Source organism: Amblyomma mixtum, chromosome 5 (assembly GCF_055824585.1).
Source record: "Amblyomma mixtum isolate Tamu chromosome 5, ASM5582458v1, whole genome shotgun sequence".
Classification (NCBI taxonomy): Eukaryota; Metazoa; Arthropoda; class Arachnida; order Ixodida; family Ixodidae; genus Amblyomma; species Amblyomma mixtum.
In genome coordinates, this window is record NC_143016.1 from 192,275,274 (window position 1) to 192,290,130 (window position 14,857).

At 47.7% G+C, this 14,857-nt stretch overlaps 1 protein-coding gene across 5 annotated transcripts in view; it reads left to right on the forward strand.

Moving 5' to 3' along the window:
* LOC149345277 (uncharacterized) overlaps positions 1–14,857 on the forward strand; it is a 215,048-nt gene that overhangs the window by 181,927 nt on the left and 18,264 nt on the right. For 2 of the 5 annotated variants that reach the window (XM_089546559.1, XM_089546562.1), the window contains exons 32-34: positions 2,273–2,464; positions 10,696–10,902; positions 14,090–14,180. In XM_089546559.1, the coding sequence (XP_089402685.1) occupies positions 2,273–2,464; positions 10,696–10,902; positions 14,090–14,180 (490 nt within the window). The remainder of the gene's footprint in view (positions 1–2,272; positions 2,465–10,695; positions 10,903–14,089; positions 14,181–14,857) is intronic. The other 3 variants (XM_089546560.1, XM_089546561.1, XM_089546563.1) reach the window with 3 other exon arrangements.

The following is a 14,857-nucleotide window of genomic DNA, read 5'->3' on the forward strand; positions in this document are numbered from 1 at the left end:
GATGCTACGCAGGGATAACATCACTTTTGACGTTAGCTCCAGCAAGGGGGAAGCGAACTTTGGCAGAGTGCCAGCGCTTGTGCCGGCGTCTTGTTCGCGGCTGAGTGCGTGCTTCCGTTGGCGACCGACCGATGGGTGGAAGCAAGGACGACACTCGCAAAGAAAAAAAAAAAGTTTTTCGCTCGTAATTTGTAGCGCCCGTCCGAAGTCATAGCCGTCATGGGCGTTGGCTGGGACCGCGCTGACAGTGCTTATCCGTATTTTCGAATGAACAGGGCTCGAATTAACGAGCATTTAGTTGCGAGTTCCGGAGGTTGCGCGGAAAAGTGGGTAGGCAGCCGCCAGCGCAGTCGCCAATCCCTTCCCTCCGGTGCCACCACCGGCCACCGCGCCAGTGATGACGCCATTTAAGCTTTACCCACTCTTCCAAGATTTTATCTAGTTCCATCTTCTGTCCCCGTTTAGGACGTAGGCAGCCTCTAACTATGCGGAGGAGGTGCTTTTTTTTTGTTGGCCACATGCTGTGTGCCAAGCCGCCCAGACGCGATGGCGCGTAGTTCGAATTATCCATAACGGAACCGACTCGCTTTCGAATTAACGGGCTTTTTTATACACAGATCTCTATGGACCTTAGCCGGACCAAGTAGTGTAGTTCGAATTATCCAAAAATTCGAATTATCGAGTTTTGAATTAACGAGCTTTCACTGTAACACTAAATTCAATGTTGTGCTAAAACTTCTCAGCAAGGAAATTAAAAAAAAGGGCTCCGTCATGCCCTGTGGTACCTATTCAGGAATTTTCATAATGAATTTGACAGTGGTAACACATTTTGCAAGTTCTCCAGGCATGTCATAAGGAACCTATGTGAACCATTCTGATGTACTCCTGTAACCTGAGTATCAGTGTACGTAGCTCCATGAAACTTTGTAGTTATTCATATGTCTATGCCATGAGTATAGCCTGAAAATTTCATTCAGTTATCTCAAGAAACAAAAAAGTTGGTGTTCGAAGGTAGCCTCCTCCCTTAAAGGGAACTAAAGTCGTGGTAATGCTGGCTCTTGTAAACAAAGCGGACTTGCATTGCACAGATTGCACAGTACAGCATTATGCGTCCTCTCCTCAGTGACCGCTGGCTCATGCGTTATGCTGTCAAGTGGATCATCCCAGCAAGGTAGCAAAAAGTATTGTAGCGCTAGCGGCACTTCGAATCTTATCAAAAGCGGACACTTCCTCGGCGCTGTGGCCGACGGCAGAGCACGCACTCTCTACAGTTCGCACATGCACTGATTCCGTAATGAACTGAGGTAAAGAAGTTAAGAGATGCATGTATGTATTGTCACCGGACGCCGGTAGAGCATTCGTACTGGCAGAGCAGTACTTGGTAAGAGCACTGAGCAGAGCATAGCCGACCTAGCCAGAGCGGAGCAGGAGACGATGAAGTCCGGCGCGTGGCAAAGGATGCAGGCAGACTGCACGAGGGTGCCGGTAGAATGTCTAAATTAAGTGTGGCACTTTTTCAGAGGGGAGGGGTAATACCACTCTTATTTTAGACATTCTACCGGCACCCTCGTGCAGTCTGTCTTCATCCTTTGCCGCGCGCCGGACTTCATCGTCTTCTGCTCCGCTCTAGGTTAGGTCGGCTGTGCTCTGCTCAGTGCTCTTACCAAGTACTGCTCTGCCAGTAAGAACGCTTCAACAGCGTCCGGTGACAATACATACATGTATCTCTTAACTTCTTTACCTCAGTTCATTACGGAATCAAAACACCTACAGATCTGCGATCATATTTCACATTGGGAGCGTCGGATTGTCCATAAAATCTTTTTTTTTTCATCTAAAAATATCTCTCAACTTTTTTGCTACATTTCACCCATTGTCACAAAAACCAGACAAGATTGTAGGCTGATTTTCTTCCAGCCTCATCTACGTAAAGATGTAATACCACTAACTAGAATGGTACACATCTCCACTGTAGGCCTTGCTATGCAATAGGTCAGCAAAACGTTGAGTTGGGCTGGTTGCTATGGATTCATTATAAGACAGGGCAAAAGCCGGCGGATCAGAGAAAGCTCCAGAGAGGCGCTCCTCCTGTGTTCTCCTTTCTCTGGTCCATCGTCTTTTGCACTGTTTTATTATGGATGCAGTAGGTCACTGCTTTTGGTATTCTGATAGCTGGTACTGTTTCGATTCTTAAAATTGTGTGAAAGCAGGCTCTCAGCTGCAGCAAGGTTGTTTTGCCACCAGCCACACTGCTGCTGTCTTCCTCTTGTTGGCACAGGAAGCTCCTGTGGAAGACTGTGGAGCCCCCGCGGAGCTCTCACCTCCGTTGGAATCCCCGACAAGTGCTGATGTCGCCTCTCCTGGTCCAGAGGCAGCTGGCGGGGACAGCCGCATTGCAGACAGCCCAGAAGCCGAGGACGAAGGGGTTCCTTGCAGCCAGCCAGCTTTATTAGGAAACTCTCCGGTAAAGGAACACACAGATTGCTGAGAACACTAATGACGCCATTTGTATTTTTGTACAGTAAAACTGGACTATGTTAGTTGGAGAGATATGGGAGGCCTTTGCCCTGCACTGGGAGTAGTAAGGCTGATGATGACAGCTACAGTAAAACCTCTCTTGAAGGTGCACTACCATATTTACTCGCATAATAGGCGCACTTTTTTTCCAGAAAATTCGGCTCAAAGTTCGGGGTGTGCCTATTACGCGGGGTAAAATTTCCGGAAATTTTTCTACTCGCAAAATTGAACACACCGCGTAAACGCACTCGTGTACGGGCCGCACCCCGTTTTCGCGAAGAAAATATTTTTAAAAAAGATCAGTGTAAGGGCCGCACTGAAACTTTCCACGACACACGCGGGAATAGCCTTCGGAATGCACGCGCCGAGGCCTCCGCGATCGGCTCTGGCTGCGCGCAACGGGCGCTTGATCGCGGAGGCCACACACGCACACAGGAGCATCCAGACGCCACCCACGGAGGGCGCCCGAGGCCAAGCTCATCATCATCATCAACATTTTCCTCCGCCGCGAGCTTTCGCTATCCATATCGCCATCAGCATCTCCAGCTCGTTTTTTTTTGTTGTTGTTGTTGCTGTCAAGTGCCAGGATCTGCGGTAGCGCGATAGTTCGTGGTTTGTGGCTTTGCCGCGGAGCGTTGCTGTTTTAGCTCGACGGACAAGCACCTTAACAGCTACACAGCTGGGAGTTTGCTCTCGAACACGGCAAGCGTGCGGCAGGTCAGAAATTCGATGTGGCCGAAAAGTGCGGCAGTTGCGACTGCGGCGTCTCTAAATTTTCGTACGCAACTCCAAGCGCCGAGGTTTTCGTGGGCCTAAGTCGGGAACATTTCCGGCTGGAGATGAAGCTTTCCAAACAGACATTTAAATTGAGCATCCCTGAAAACTGTGTGCGGCTGTTCTACGCGATGTCGTTGTACGTGCTGTGGGTCTGCAGCAGCTGCGACGGCAGCAGCACTAGTAAGGACTAGTACAGTGAAATCTCGATACAACGAACTTCGCGGGGTCGCGAATAATCGTTCGTTATTTTGAAATATCGTAATAACGAAAGACTCGCGAAAAAAGGTAGTAGTATTACTGGGCAATGAAAATACTGTACCTTCAGGAAGGGCACATGACAAGCTATGTAATTTTCAAACAGGAACGCAAAGGAGAGGTTCAGCGCTCGTTTATTTGAAGAAATCCGTGATTCTGGCGGGTGCGAACAGGCGCCCCAGGACGAACTCTTCAACGTCGTCAACTTTTTGGTGCACAGAATCAGGCACATCGCTACAACGTCCGATGAATGTGCGAAGTTTGCCTATGGATGCAAGAACCTCTGCACTAGACACAGGTTCGTCCGCTTGGTCTGCAGGCGGCGAGTCGGCATCGTTGTCCAGTTCATTTTCTTCGCCGCGCTCTTAATACTTGCGAACGCTGCTCACGATGTCTTCTACAGTCAGCTCTTCTGATGTCAGGGCAGCATTGTCCGACTCGGCGTAGTCGGCAAAAGTTACAGAAGAGTCTACAGAGAGTTTCTCAGTGACTTCAGTCCGCATCTCTTTTGCACTGTTGTCATCCGTGCTATCAGCGTCATCGCAGTCTTCTGTGTGAAGCGGCGATTTCACAAGACCAGCTTTCCTCCAGCAGTTGTTGATGGTCGAGGCCTTTACGTTCCACCACACCCCAGTTACCATTTCGGCAGCCTGGCAGACATTTATGGCTGTCGGGAGTCCGAGCCGAAGGTTTAACAGCGCTGCACTAGGCGCTTCCGAAACTGTTTTTACGGACCTCATAATCCCCTGATCCAAGGGTTGGAGCAACGATGTGTTTCCTTAAGCGCGAACTGCCGTCGCTTCATCTTGACGCTGGCGCCCGCAGAATTCATCGTGAGCACAGCCAACACGCAGCGGCGAGAAAAAACTAGGCCTCGCGTTCACGGTGGCCGCACACAAAAAAAGAAAAGCGCGGAGGTAGTCACATACACACCGTGGGAGAAAAAAAAAAACGGAGGAGGAGAGACGAGCCAACTTCCGGTTGCGAGGCGGCTTCGGATTGGACTGGATTGTATCGAATGCCTGCCCTTGGCGATTAGCAGAGAGCGTGTGCCCCTCGGGGAGTTGGCTCACTTCTCCGGGGTAAGTTCGTAATAATGAGGTGCATTTATAATAGGTGGGCAAATAAATTATGCTTGTTATTCTGAAATGTTCGGTATTTTGAAATTCGTAGTAGTGAAATATTTTTACATTGAAAATATAGATATTTTGGCAGGGATTTTGAAAAAGTTCGTAAATATGAAAAATTCGTTAATATGAGGTTCGTAGTAACGGGATTATACTGTAGTCAGTTCAGCAAAAACTTTGTTAAAATAAAGATTGGGGAGCGGGGGGTGGCGAGGCGACGGCTTGCAATTGTGTAAATACAGTATTGATCACAGTGCCAAGTTCGGGGTGCACCTATTATGTGCGGAAATAAAAAATTGATTTTTCGTGCCCAAACTAGGGTGCACCTATTATGCGAGTAAGTACGGTAAAGAGGAATTTGAACTCTTTTTTACGCGGGAACTTGATCTACATGTTCCGAGCATTCTTTGAAACTTCGGATGATTGTCCTGTGCGGCCAATTTCCCTAATTTAAATCGAAATAAGGGTCCCACTCCCGTCTTTTTTTGAACTTGCCACAGACGGTAGGAAAAGTTAACGAACGCATGGAGTGCCTTTTGGCCAGTCGCGTGGCAGCTTCGCTTTCGATTTTATTTTGTTTTTTAGGTTTCCGTGAATAAATAGATCCAATCAGAGGCTACGTAGCCGCAGATTAGGCCCACGGAAATAAAAATATGCGTGGACTCATTGCTTTCATCGATCGCTACGTATCACTCCACCGATGGCAGAGTGGCAAGCCACCACAGCACTGGCTGAAAGGTTGGTTGACTCGTCCTACCATCTGCGCGTTCAAAAAAAAAGGTTGGAGCTGGGACGTTTAATCCGATTTAAATTATGGAAATCGGCCGCAAAGGACAATAATTTGAAGTTTCTATGAATTCTCGGAATGCGTGGATTGAGTTCCTGCGGTAAAGTAACAAGCATATTCGATTCCTATTCGAAATTTCAAATATTTGCACATGCCTACAATTTTTCCATATTTGTATCTCCTTTTTTCATAGTTCACATATACCGAAATAGCAGCTATAGAGAAGTTATTTTCGATTCCCACCAACTCGTTATAACCGGGCAAGACTGTGCTCATGTGTGGGCCCTTCCCTTAGCTTTGCAGCTGGTAATTCGGAAAAAAAAAAAAGTCAGCCAAGAGAATTGATTCATGTGTTCACAATTTCGCCCACGTGGTATGTTTGTTACGCTGGGAGCTGATAGATGGTAACTGCGACACTCGGTTTGACCATGTGCGCGTCGTCGCGCAGTGCAGACTCCACCTGGAACTGCAAATATGCGGTGCCACAGCGCAGCTAACTCATCTTCTGCACCACTCTGCGTTCACATCTGAAAGTACCAAATACTATACAGTCAAAACTCGATTTAACGAAACCCGATTTAACGAAGGTATCCTAATTCTCCCTCAGACGCCCATAGGGTTCAATGCTTTGACTAACCCGAAATAATAACAAAACCGATTCCGTTATCTGTCCCGATTTAACGAACCGTTTTTCGAGAAATAAAGGTGAAAAAGTGTTCATTTTTGGTCTATTTTGTAGACAGCACCCCAAAATTTATTGATTGCGAGTCAGCGGTAACAGCGCGGAGCATCTTCGGCCCGCCGCTTTTTTCAAACTGCGCAGCGCCAAACGAGTTTTAATTTTGAGTCGAGCTCACGAGATGGCGCCAGCAGTAAAAAAGTTTCGTGCCACATTTCATAGATGGCGCTGTTGCAGTTAGCGTGTTTTTTTGTGTGTGTTGTGCTCTGTGTTTGCTCTTGTGCGTATATTTCTCCGTGCCTTTGAACGCACATCTTTGTGAAGCTCAGCTTGTTAGGCCTCCATCAGTCTAGCCTTGCTATCGTGAGCGCGGACGTGGTGTGTGCGAGCAAGCGCGCCGCTAACCCTCCTGACAAGCAGATGGAGCCCTGCAAGAAACGAAAAAGGCTTACCCTGGACGAGAAAGCGGACATAATTCGTGCTGTGACAAGTGGAGAGAAGAAATGTGACGTGGCTGCAGCACATGGCATTCCAGCGAGTACTCTCTCCACAATATTGAAAGGGAAAGATGACATCCTCCGCGCCACTTCGTCGGGGATTCTCTCGCGCAAAAAAACGCTGAAGACTACTCCTCAAAGCAAAATGGAAATTTATTGATTGCGAGTCAGCGGTAACAGCGCGGAGCATCTTTGGCCCGCCGCTTTTTTCAAACTGCGCAGCGCCAAACGAGTTTTAATTTTGAGTCGAGCTCACGAGATGGCGCCAGCAGTAAAAAAGTTTCGTGCCACATTTCATAGATGGCGCTGTTGCAGTTATGGATTATGGATGGATGGTTTATGGATTTGCGGGCGAAGAATATTCCCGTGAGTGGAGACCTGCTCCAACAAAAAGCTCGCTCTTTCGCGTGCTTGCTGGGCGACGAGTTCAAGGCAAGTCCCGGCTGGCTGTCGCGCTTCAAAGAACGACACGGCATCGTCGGGAAAGTGCTCAGCGGTGAAGCGAGCAGCGTAAGCATGGCTGTAGTCGGCGGCTGGCAGTCTGAAAACGTGCCCGACATTCTGGGAAAATATGCCCCCAGCGACGTCTACAACGCCGACGAAAGCGGTCTATTCTACCAAATGCTGCCTAAAAAAACACTCGCCCTGAAGGTGCAGGCGTGCCACGACGGCAAACACAGCAAACAAAGGCTGACTCTTTTGCTGTGTGTCAACATGGACGGCAGCGACAAACGAGACCCGCTTGTCATCGGAAAGAGTGCGAGGCCGCGATGTTTTAAAGGCACCAAAAAGCTTCCTGTGAAGTACGTTGCCAATTCAAAGGCTTGGATGTCGCGTGCCATTTTCGCTACATGGCTGAAGGAATTTGACAGCAACATGTGTCGCCAGAAAAGGAAAGTGTGCCTGTTGCTGGATAACTGCACGGCCCACTACGTTGCAGAGGTCGAGCTGACCAGCGTGGAGCTCCGCTACTTCCCCCCAAACGCAACGTCCGTGGTTCAGCCCTTGGATCAAGGGATAATTAATAGCGTGAAGTGCGCATACAAGCGTCGAGTCGTCGACAGAGTTCTCCTCAACCTGGAGCTGAAGCGCGAGACGAAAATAGATATTTTTATGGCGGTTGAGATGGTGGCGGCGGCTTGGAGAGCATTGAGGCTGTCGATAATTGTCAACTGCTTCAGGACTGCCGGTTTCGGTACACTAGGCCCTGAAACTGCCGAAGCTGGTCCAGACTGCGCGAGCGCCGTGCACGAGGATGAAGATGCCTGGGAACACCTTCGCTCAGTGGATGAAGTGCCCACAGGCATAAGTTTCTCAGACTACGTGAACGCCGACGCAAACGCAGTCACAACGAAAGCTTTGACTGATGCCGATATGTTGCGGCTTGTAAGAAGCGTGGAGGGAGTGACGGCTGAAGACGCTGCCGACGACCCTGCAGGTGCCGAAGCTCCCGTGCCGACACCAGGTCAGGTGATGGATGCTCTCAATCTGCTGCGACATTTTGCCGGCGCACACGAGGGGACGGAAGATGCGCTGGACGCACTTCAGACCTACGAGAAATCGGTGCGGCCGTTGCTCACAAAGCGCACGCAGGCAAAGATCACCGACTTCTTTGGCGGAAAATAAATTTGTAGTCCCCTCGGGCCTTTCTTGTTGAGTAAGAATTTTTGTTGTTTCTTTTCATACGCGCTAGCGGCGCCGGTCGTTTCCGCGGTCCGCAGTTTCATTTTGGGAGCATTTACGCTTCACCAATATTATGCTGCGGTAGCTTTCTGGATGCCGCCATACCATATAATCGAATGTACCGAATTATGTGCCCAAGAAATGCCTCATTCAATTTAACGAAATAATTCACGGCTTCCCTCAACTTCGTTAAATCGAGTTTTAACTGTAGTGCATTAACTATAATAGGGTGCACCCACACTAGCGGTGTGCTTTTATGGCGACGGGCCATAGTAGTACGCCGATCGTCCGGCGTCGCTGGACCTAGAATGCTTTGCATTGAAGCCACAGTGAAAGTGCTTTGAATCCAAAATGTCTAATCTTGTTACTAGTTTACTATCACACAATAACCTCACATTGAAATGAACGTATAATTGATTTCCATAGCGACTTCGACAATGAAGCGTTCGGAAAAGCAGGCCAGGTGAACACCACCTCACATTGCCGCATGGCATGCTGCTCCATACCTTCGGTCATTCAAGTGCCAGATCTTCGGAGGAGCTTGATCTTAACTTGGAATCACGTGGCGTTTGCTAGTAAAGTGATCGAACAACCTGTTTTCAGAATCGGAATGTTTATTTGCACAGAAGATATTACAAAAGTGCCATGTAGTCATCTGGATCCGTAGCTGCTATGGCTACTGATGGTTCCATTACAAACATTATCAAACATAAAACAGTTAGTTTATAGGGCATTGCTATGAACAACATGTACTTAGTTTGGTGCATTGAATTCCTTGCTAAGATAGTACCATTTTAGTGAGGACACAAAGTTCAACATTTGTTTTGCACAGAACGTTATTCCATATTTTAGCCCCGATGAAAGATATTGAGTGCCATTTGTATACGTTACGAGCTATCGGTAAATTAATATTATTATGCTGTGCCTGCCAAGTGCCACTTTTGAGAATGAATACGGTAGAGGTATGCGGAATGTTTGTTAGGTGGACTAAAATGGGCATTTTGTAATCATGGACAATGTTCAAAGGCATTGTGCTTAATTCATTAAACAGAGGTTTGAACAGTTTCGCTCTTGGTGCAGATGGTATTATTCTGACAGCCTTTTTCTGAAGGCTGCTAACTTTTGTGAGGTGTAATGCAAAGGTGAAACCCCAGGATTCAATACAGTATGTTACTTGATTATTAAAAACACTGAAATATATTGTTCGTAATGTATGCTGGTCGAAATGTTTTTGTACTTTAGTTAGTGCATAAGATCCAGAAGTTTAACTTTTTGCGTAGGTCATTTATGTGAGGCGCTCAGTGGAGATGCCGGTCATCTGGCGTGTGTCCTGTCATCCATACTTTCAATGCATTGTGTATTTCAAGGATTCTCCAGGACTGCGCTGATTAATCATAAAAATGAAACATAAGAAAGGGAAGCATAATCGAGGCTGCACTGTACTAATCAAGAAAATGTAATGGCAGCAATGCTGGTCCCTTGTGAGGATTGCACTGCTTCAAAACCTCCGGAAGAAATTGCAGTATATACGGTATTCAGTAATTTCATATATTCCGTCGAATAGTAAAGTATTCGATATGCGATTCGATCTGAATGTTTGGTATAATTATTCTTCTCGAGGAAATACTGTTACTGGAACTCTTGCTACATGTAGTTTCGGTCTGCTGACATTGCCCACACATTTTCTTTCTTTGAATTTTGCTACTGCCTAACGCCAATGTTTCAGAAAAGGAACATTGCCATAGACCTCACTGCCAGTGGAAAAGATACAGGCTTTAGCTCTTCATTTTTTCGCAATGTGACCTTTTTTTCATTACTTTTGTTCAGTTTTCTTGATTTCAACATTTTTTTCTCCTGCGAAAGGGGTGTACAAAGACTAGGCTATGACAAGGCCAAAGATATGACTGTTCGCCTGTAATAATTCTGAGTCTTTAATGAAGTCAATAATACATATTATAGTGGTAATAGTGTCCACAGTCATAACACTATTCGAAAACAAAAAATTGAAAGGGTGGATTGGCAGGGAAATGAAAAACTGAGTTTCACATGTTCCAATTTTGGAACATTGGCAAGTAAAAGCAAAGTTTCAATTCTTCTACTAATGCAATAGTAGAGAAAAACGCTTGTTGAAGCTGAAGTTGTATGCATTCTTCACTGAGTTTAAGCTAACAGAATATAAGCATTGAAAAATGTGGACAACCTGCGTATATTAAAATTTTTTTGCATAACCACATTTGACAGCAACAGTTGTATATGGCACTTTCAGCGAAATTGTTATTGGTGGCAAAAACGTCTGCTTGCTCTTCCCCCTTGCCATTTCCTTTCACTGACTGGTGCTTACAAACGGTTGTTGCATCCACCATGCTGATGCAGGAAGCCCCGGTGCTGACACAAGTGTGTGGTGCTTCTCTCGAATTGTCGGCCGCACTGGGAGGAGGAGGAGGAGCGTCCTTGACAAGCACCGATGTCGCCTCCCTCAGTCCAGAGGTGGCCGACGAAGCCAGCTGTGCTGTGGACGCCCTGGAAGCTGAAGCCGCTGGGACGCCTTGCACACAGGCACCATCCTCTGAGACTTGCCAGGTGAGTTGAGTGTGACAGAGCTATTGCAGCGTAGGCTGCGTGGGTTGGAAGGAGCTTCGCGTGCCCTCTGCGCCATCCACACTGCGCAGGCGCAGCAGCCACGTGACGTCACGAGAGGCGCAACTGCGTTGCCCTCGCCGCCGGTGCGTGCGCTCCTCCCCGAAGCTCCACCGGTCGATGCATTCCAGAGGCGTGACGTCACAGTCTCGGTAGACGCACCAGAGCAGCGTGCGCTCGCGGCTGTGTTTACGACTGCCGCGCGCCAGTGCGCATGGAGGGCGAACCGTGCATACGTAATGCGCGGGACATGCGGTTGATGCAGTGCGCTCTTATGGAGGTTAAAGAGAGTCGAGCCGCTGCCAGTCAGCGGAGAAGACTGGAAAACCTCAATTCCTCAGACCCCGAGGTTGGCGCCTGGCAGTTAGCCGCTTACGCTACGTATATCCTGGCATAGCAGAGCTAAGCCACTGCCCATTTTTGACTGCCACAGGGTAGCATGCCCTTCAAATCCCGAAATTATTGTAAAGACTAGATTCTTTAGAGAACAGCAGATTTGCAGCAGCAGAACAGCAGTCGATGTATATGCGGAGTCTTAAAGTCGGCCTATATGCAGGGTCAAAAGTAATTTCGACCAAGTCGTGGATAATATCATGCTCCGTGCGCTCGTAATTCCATAACAGTTTTCAGACACGGTGTGAAAATGGATCTGTTTAAAAAAAACTTCAATTTAATTGAGATATGCAGCAAAGGTTTGTTTTACTACATTAGCAACTTGTTATCGACAAACCATGGGCGTTCCACGGAACAACAGCCAAAGCCGGGTGGGCTGGCAATGTTTGATACAAATGGGACTGCTACAAATCTAATCCAAAACTAGACCACACGTGACCAGTCACACGAGCCGAGAAACATTTTCGCGTGTTGTGCAACGTTGACACCGGATTGACACCTACCTATTCTTCATCCACTGGATATGGCGCTGAACAAGCCATTCAAAGACCGCATCGGTGCATTCTACAACGAGTGGCTCCAGCAAGAAAACCCAAAGACTCCAGCAGGGCGGCTAAAGTGAGCTTCTTTGCGCGAAGTGGCGCAATGGGCCAACAGTGCCTGGTATGGTCTCTGCGGCGTTTTACACGTGCCGCATCTTGGCACCGCTTCCTACAAACTAGCGGCAGCAGTGGCTCATAAGATGATGATCGTGGCTGTGTCCTCACAAGCGATGACGAGTCTGAGATGTCTCATGAACAAATACCGTATTTTCCGGTGTATAAGACGCGGCTTTTTTTCGAAAATTTTGCTGGTGCGTCCTATACAAGGGTGCGTCTTATATGCGAATTTTTCATCTTTTTTTGCGCGTTCATCGATTACTCCAGTTCATGCTCAAGCTTTTTGCACCTAAAAAATATCACTACCAATAACGCGGTTGTAACACGGTTAATACTTCAATACCGGGACCGCCGTGCGCGACATTCTAGGTGATCTATATTATGAAACGGCGGGGATGACGACTTCCGGGATCACAAACGCGCGGCTGTTTCGGAGGCCCCAAGCAAAAGTAATGAGAAGCGCCAAAAGATGGTGACAATCGCGCTTCTCGCCATTGTCAAGACAAGCCGGCGTTCTTTTTTAGTCACCCTTTGCAACTTTTTTTTGCTCCGTGTACGTAGTGCATGTTTCAGCCGAGTTGCTTCCAGAAATGGGTGAACCTTTTGATAGCGCATCTGAAGATGAAGACTTCGAAGGTTTCAAGTAGAATAAAATGTTATGGACATATGGGGAGCTGTATCGTTTTTCCGTTCTTTTGTGCTAGAACGTGGACGAGTATGGCATGAGTGTTGCCTTTTTCGATCACTTAGTGTTGCTTAAGAATTGCTCACAGGTACGGTGCATTTCGCGATAGTCGCGCAAGCGTATTTAATTAAGCCTCACTGGCCTAACTGGGTAAACTGGGGTGCGTCTTATACACGGGTGCGTCTTATATACGAACTTTTCCAGTGACAGCTTGCATATATGGCAAGTGCGTCTTATACAAGGGTGCGTCTTATACACCGGAAAATACGGTAAGTGTTTCTTTATGACTGGGCGTTCTGAAAAACTTTTTGGACGAGCTAGGACCACAGGGTGTGGCAGCGTCAACCTAAATTTGGAGTCTAACTTTTTTTGGCCCAAAGGGGGTCGACTTATAATTGGTAATATACGGTAATTGTTTATAAAATAGAGTGAAAGCTCTTAATGTGACCCTCTTCATTCGGAAATTCAGATAATCTGAACATCTGGCATGGTTGTGGCCAACACACATTTAGGTCTGTGGCATCAGACGCTATGCGACTCGCATCACTTAATTAGAACAACTTCTTGAAGGGAGGCCCTGTCAGTAGGTAGGCCTGCCACAGCAAGTGATTGTGAAAACAGCCCTGCTCAACCTGAATTTCATGCTGCAGGTGCGCCCACGCCCTTGTGACATGCTTAAAATGGCAAGCGTTGCAGGCATGGCGAGGAACAGGCGGTCGCGTCTCTCTCTAAGAATAGTCAGACAGCGTAGTTTCACTTTCCCGAAATTCGCCCCAGCCAACTGATTTAGGAAGCTGATTGACACCACTGCACGCTTTGCTCACTTCTGTCTACCTGGTTCTTCCAGTGTGCTATAACCTTTGTGCGATGAAGTCTCCTCAGACACACTTGTGAGGGGGCTCCACCGCTAACGTGTCACACTATCAAGGATGCTGCGGAGGCCCTTTTCGTTTTGGAGCTGTTCTGCTTCGACGCTGCTGACAGTGTGCATGCGATAAAGCGTTGGTGGAAGTGTGAAAAAGAGTCACTGTTGCGAGCCTGTTCTCATCTCAAAAGCAGGTGACCATTGTGCAGTTGTTGAGCAAGTTCAGCAGTTGAGCGGTTAATCTAAATTCTTTTTTTTTTTTTTGCAGCCATTCGATAATTACAACTTCGGATAATTCGAGCATTTTTTTTTAGTTTCTTGAACTTCAGTTGAACGAGCTTGTACTGTGGTCACAACACTGCTCAGATATTTGAGACTCTTTGTTGTCTTCCTTGGTCCTGATTGGACGAGAGGGTTTTACCTTTACTGTGCTGCAAGTGACTTGTGAGATGAAGTATATAGAGATGGGCGTCGACAAGCTGAAAGGGGTGGGGGTCTTCAAAGCCGCTCCGGTCTGTTCTGTCCCAGCAGGAGAGCCCGGTGGAAGAAGCCTCACCGCCCGCAGCCACAGATCCCTGTGGCAGCCACGCCACATCAGAGCACAGCACTTCAACCAAAGGTGAGCTGAGCAGAAACTGTCTTTTTATGGCATGCTTGCTTTCCACTGCAAAGCTCAATTCAGAAGTAGTGAGCAACTTTTACGGGATCTATGGATAGCATTGCTGCAGCCTTTGAGACAAAAAAGTTACCGCCCATGTGCAGTGCATTTGGCATGACAAATACAATGGGCTTAATGGGGACTTCCCATCAAGCGTTGGTAGAAAATCTGGCACTGCATCAAGGAAACATATTGCCACGTATTATTGTAGTGTTTGTTCGTTCACGCTCAAGGCTGCAGGAAAGGGTTGTTGTCACTTTTGTTCGTGACACGAGAAGCGACCACACTAATCTCGATTGATCGCAGCCATGAAAGGCTGCATCTAGGTTTTTCCAGATTTCTGTAGATGATCTTGTCTTGTTATCTGGAAGTTTCCTTGCCGGCTTTAAATTGAGCGATGCCGCGAGCGGCGGACATTCGTAGTTCGACGATTGACGAGCACGCTTGTTGCTTACGCCGCCACCGAGTGAGTCAGTTCTTTTGCGGGCGCAAGTCAGCCCAAATAAAGAGCTTCGTTTGCAAGTATTTCGGATGTCTTCCTGACCGCTGGACTGCCGTCACTACAACGTGACATCTGGTGGAGGTGCTGGGTAGCCTTCCATGTACCGGACACCCCCTACAAGCCGTGACGCCAGCCC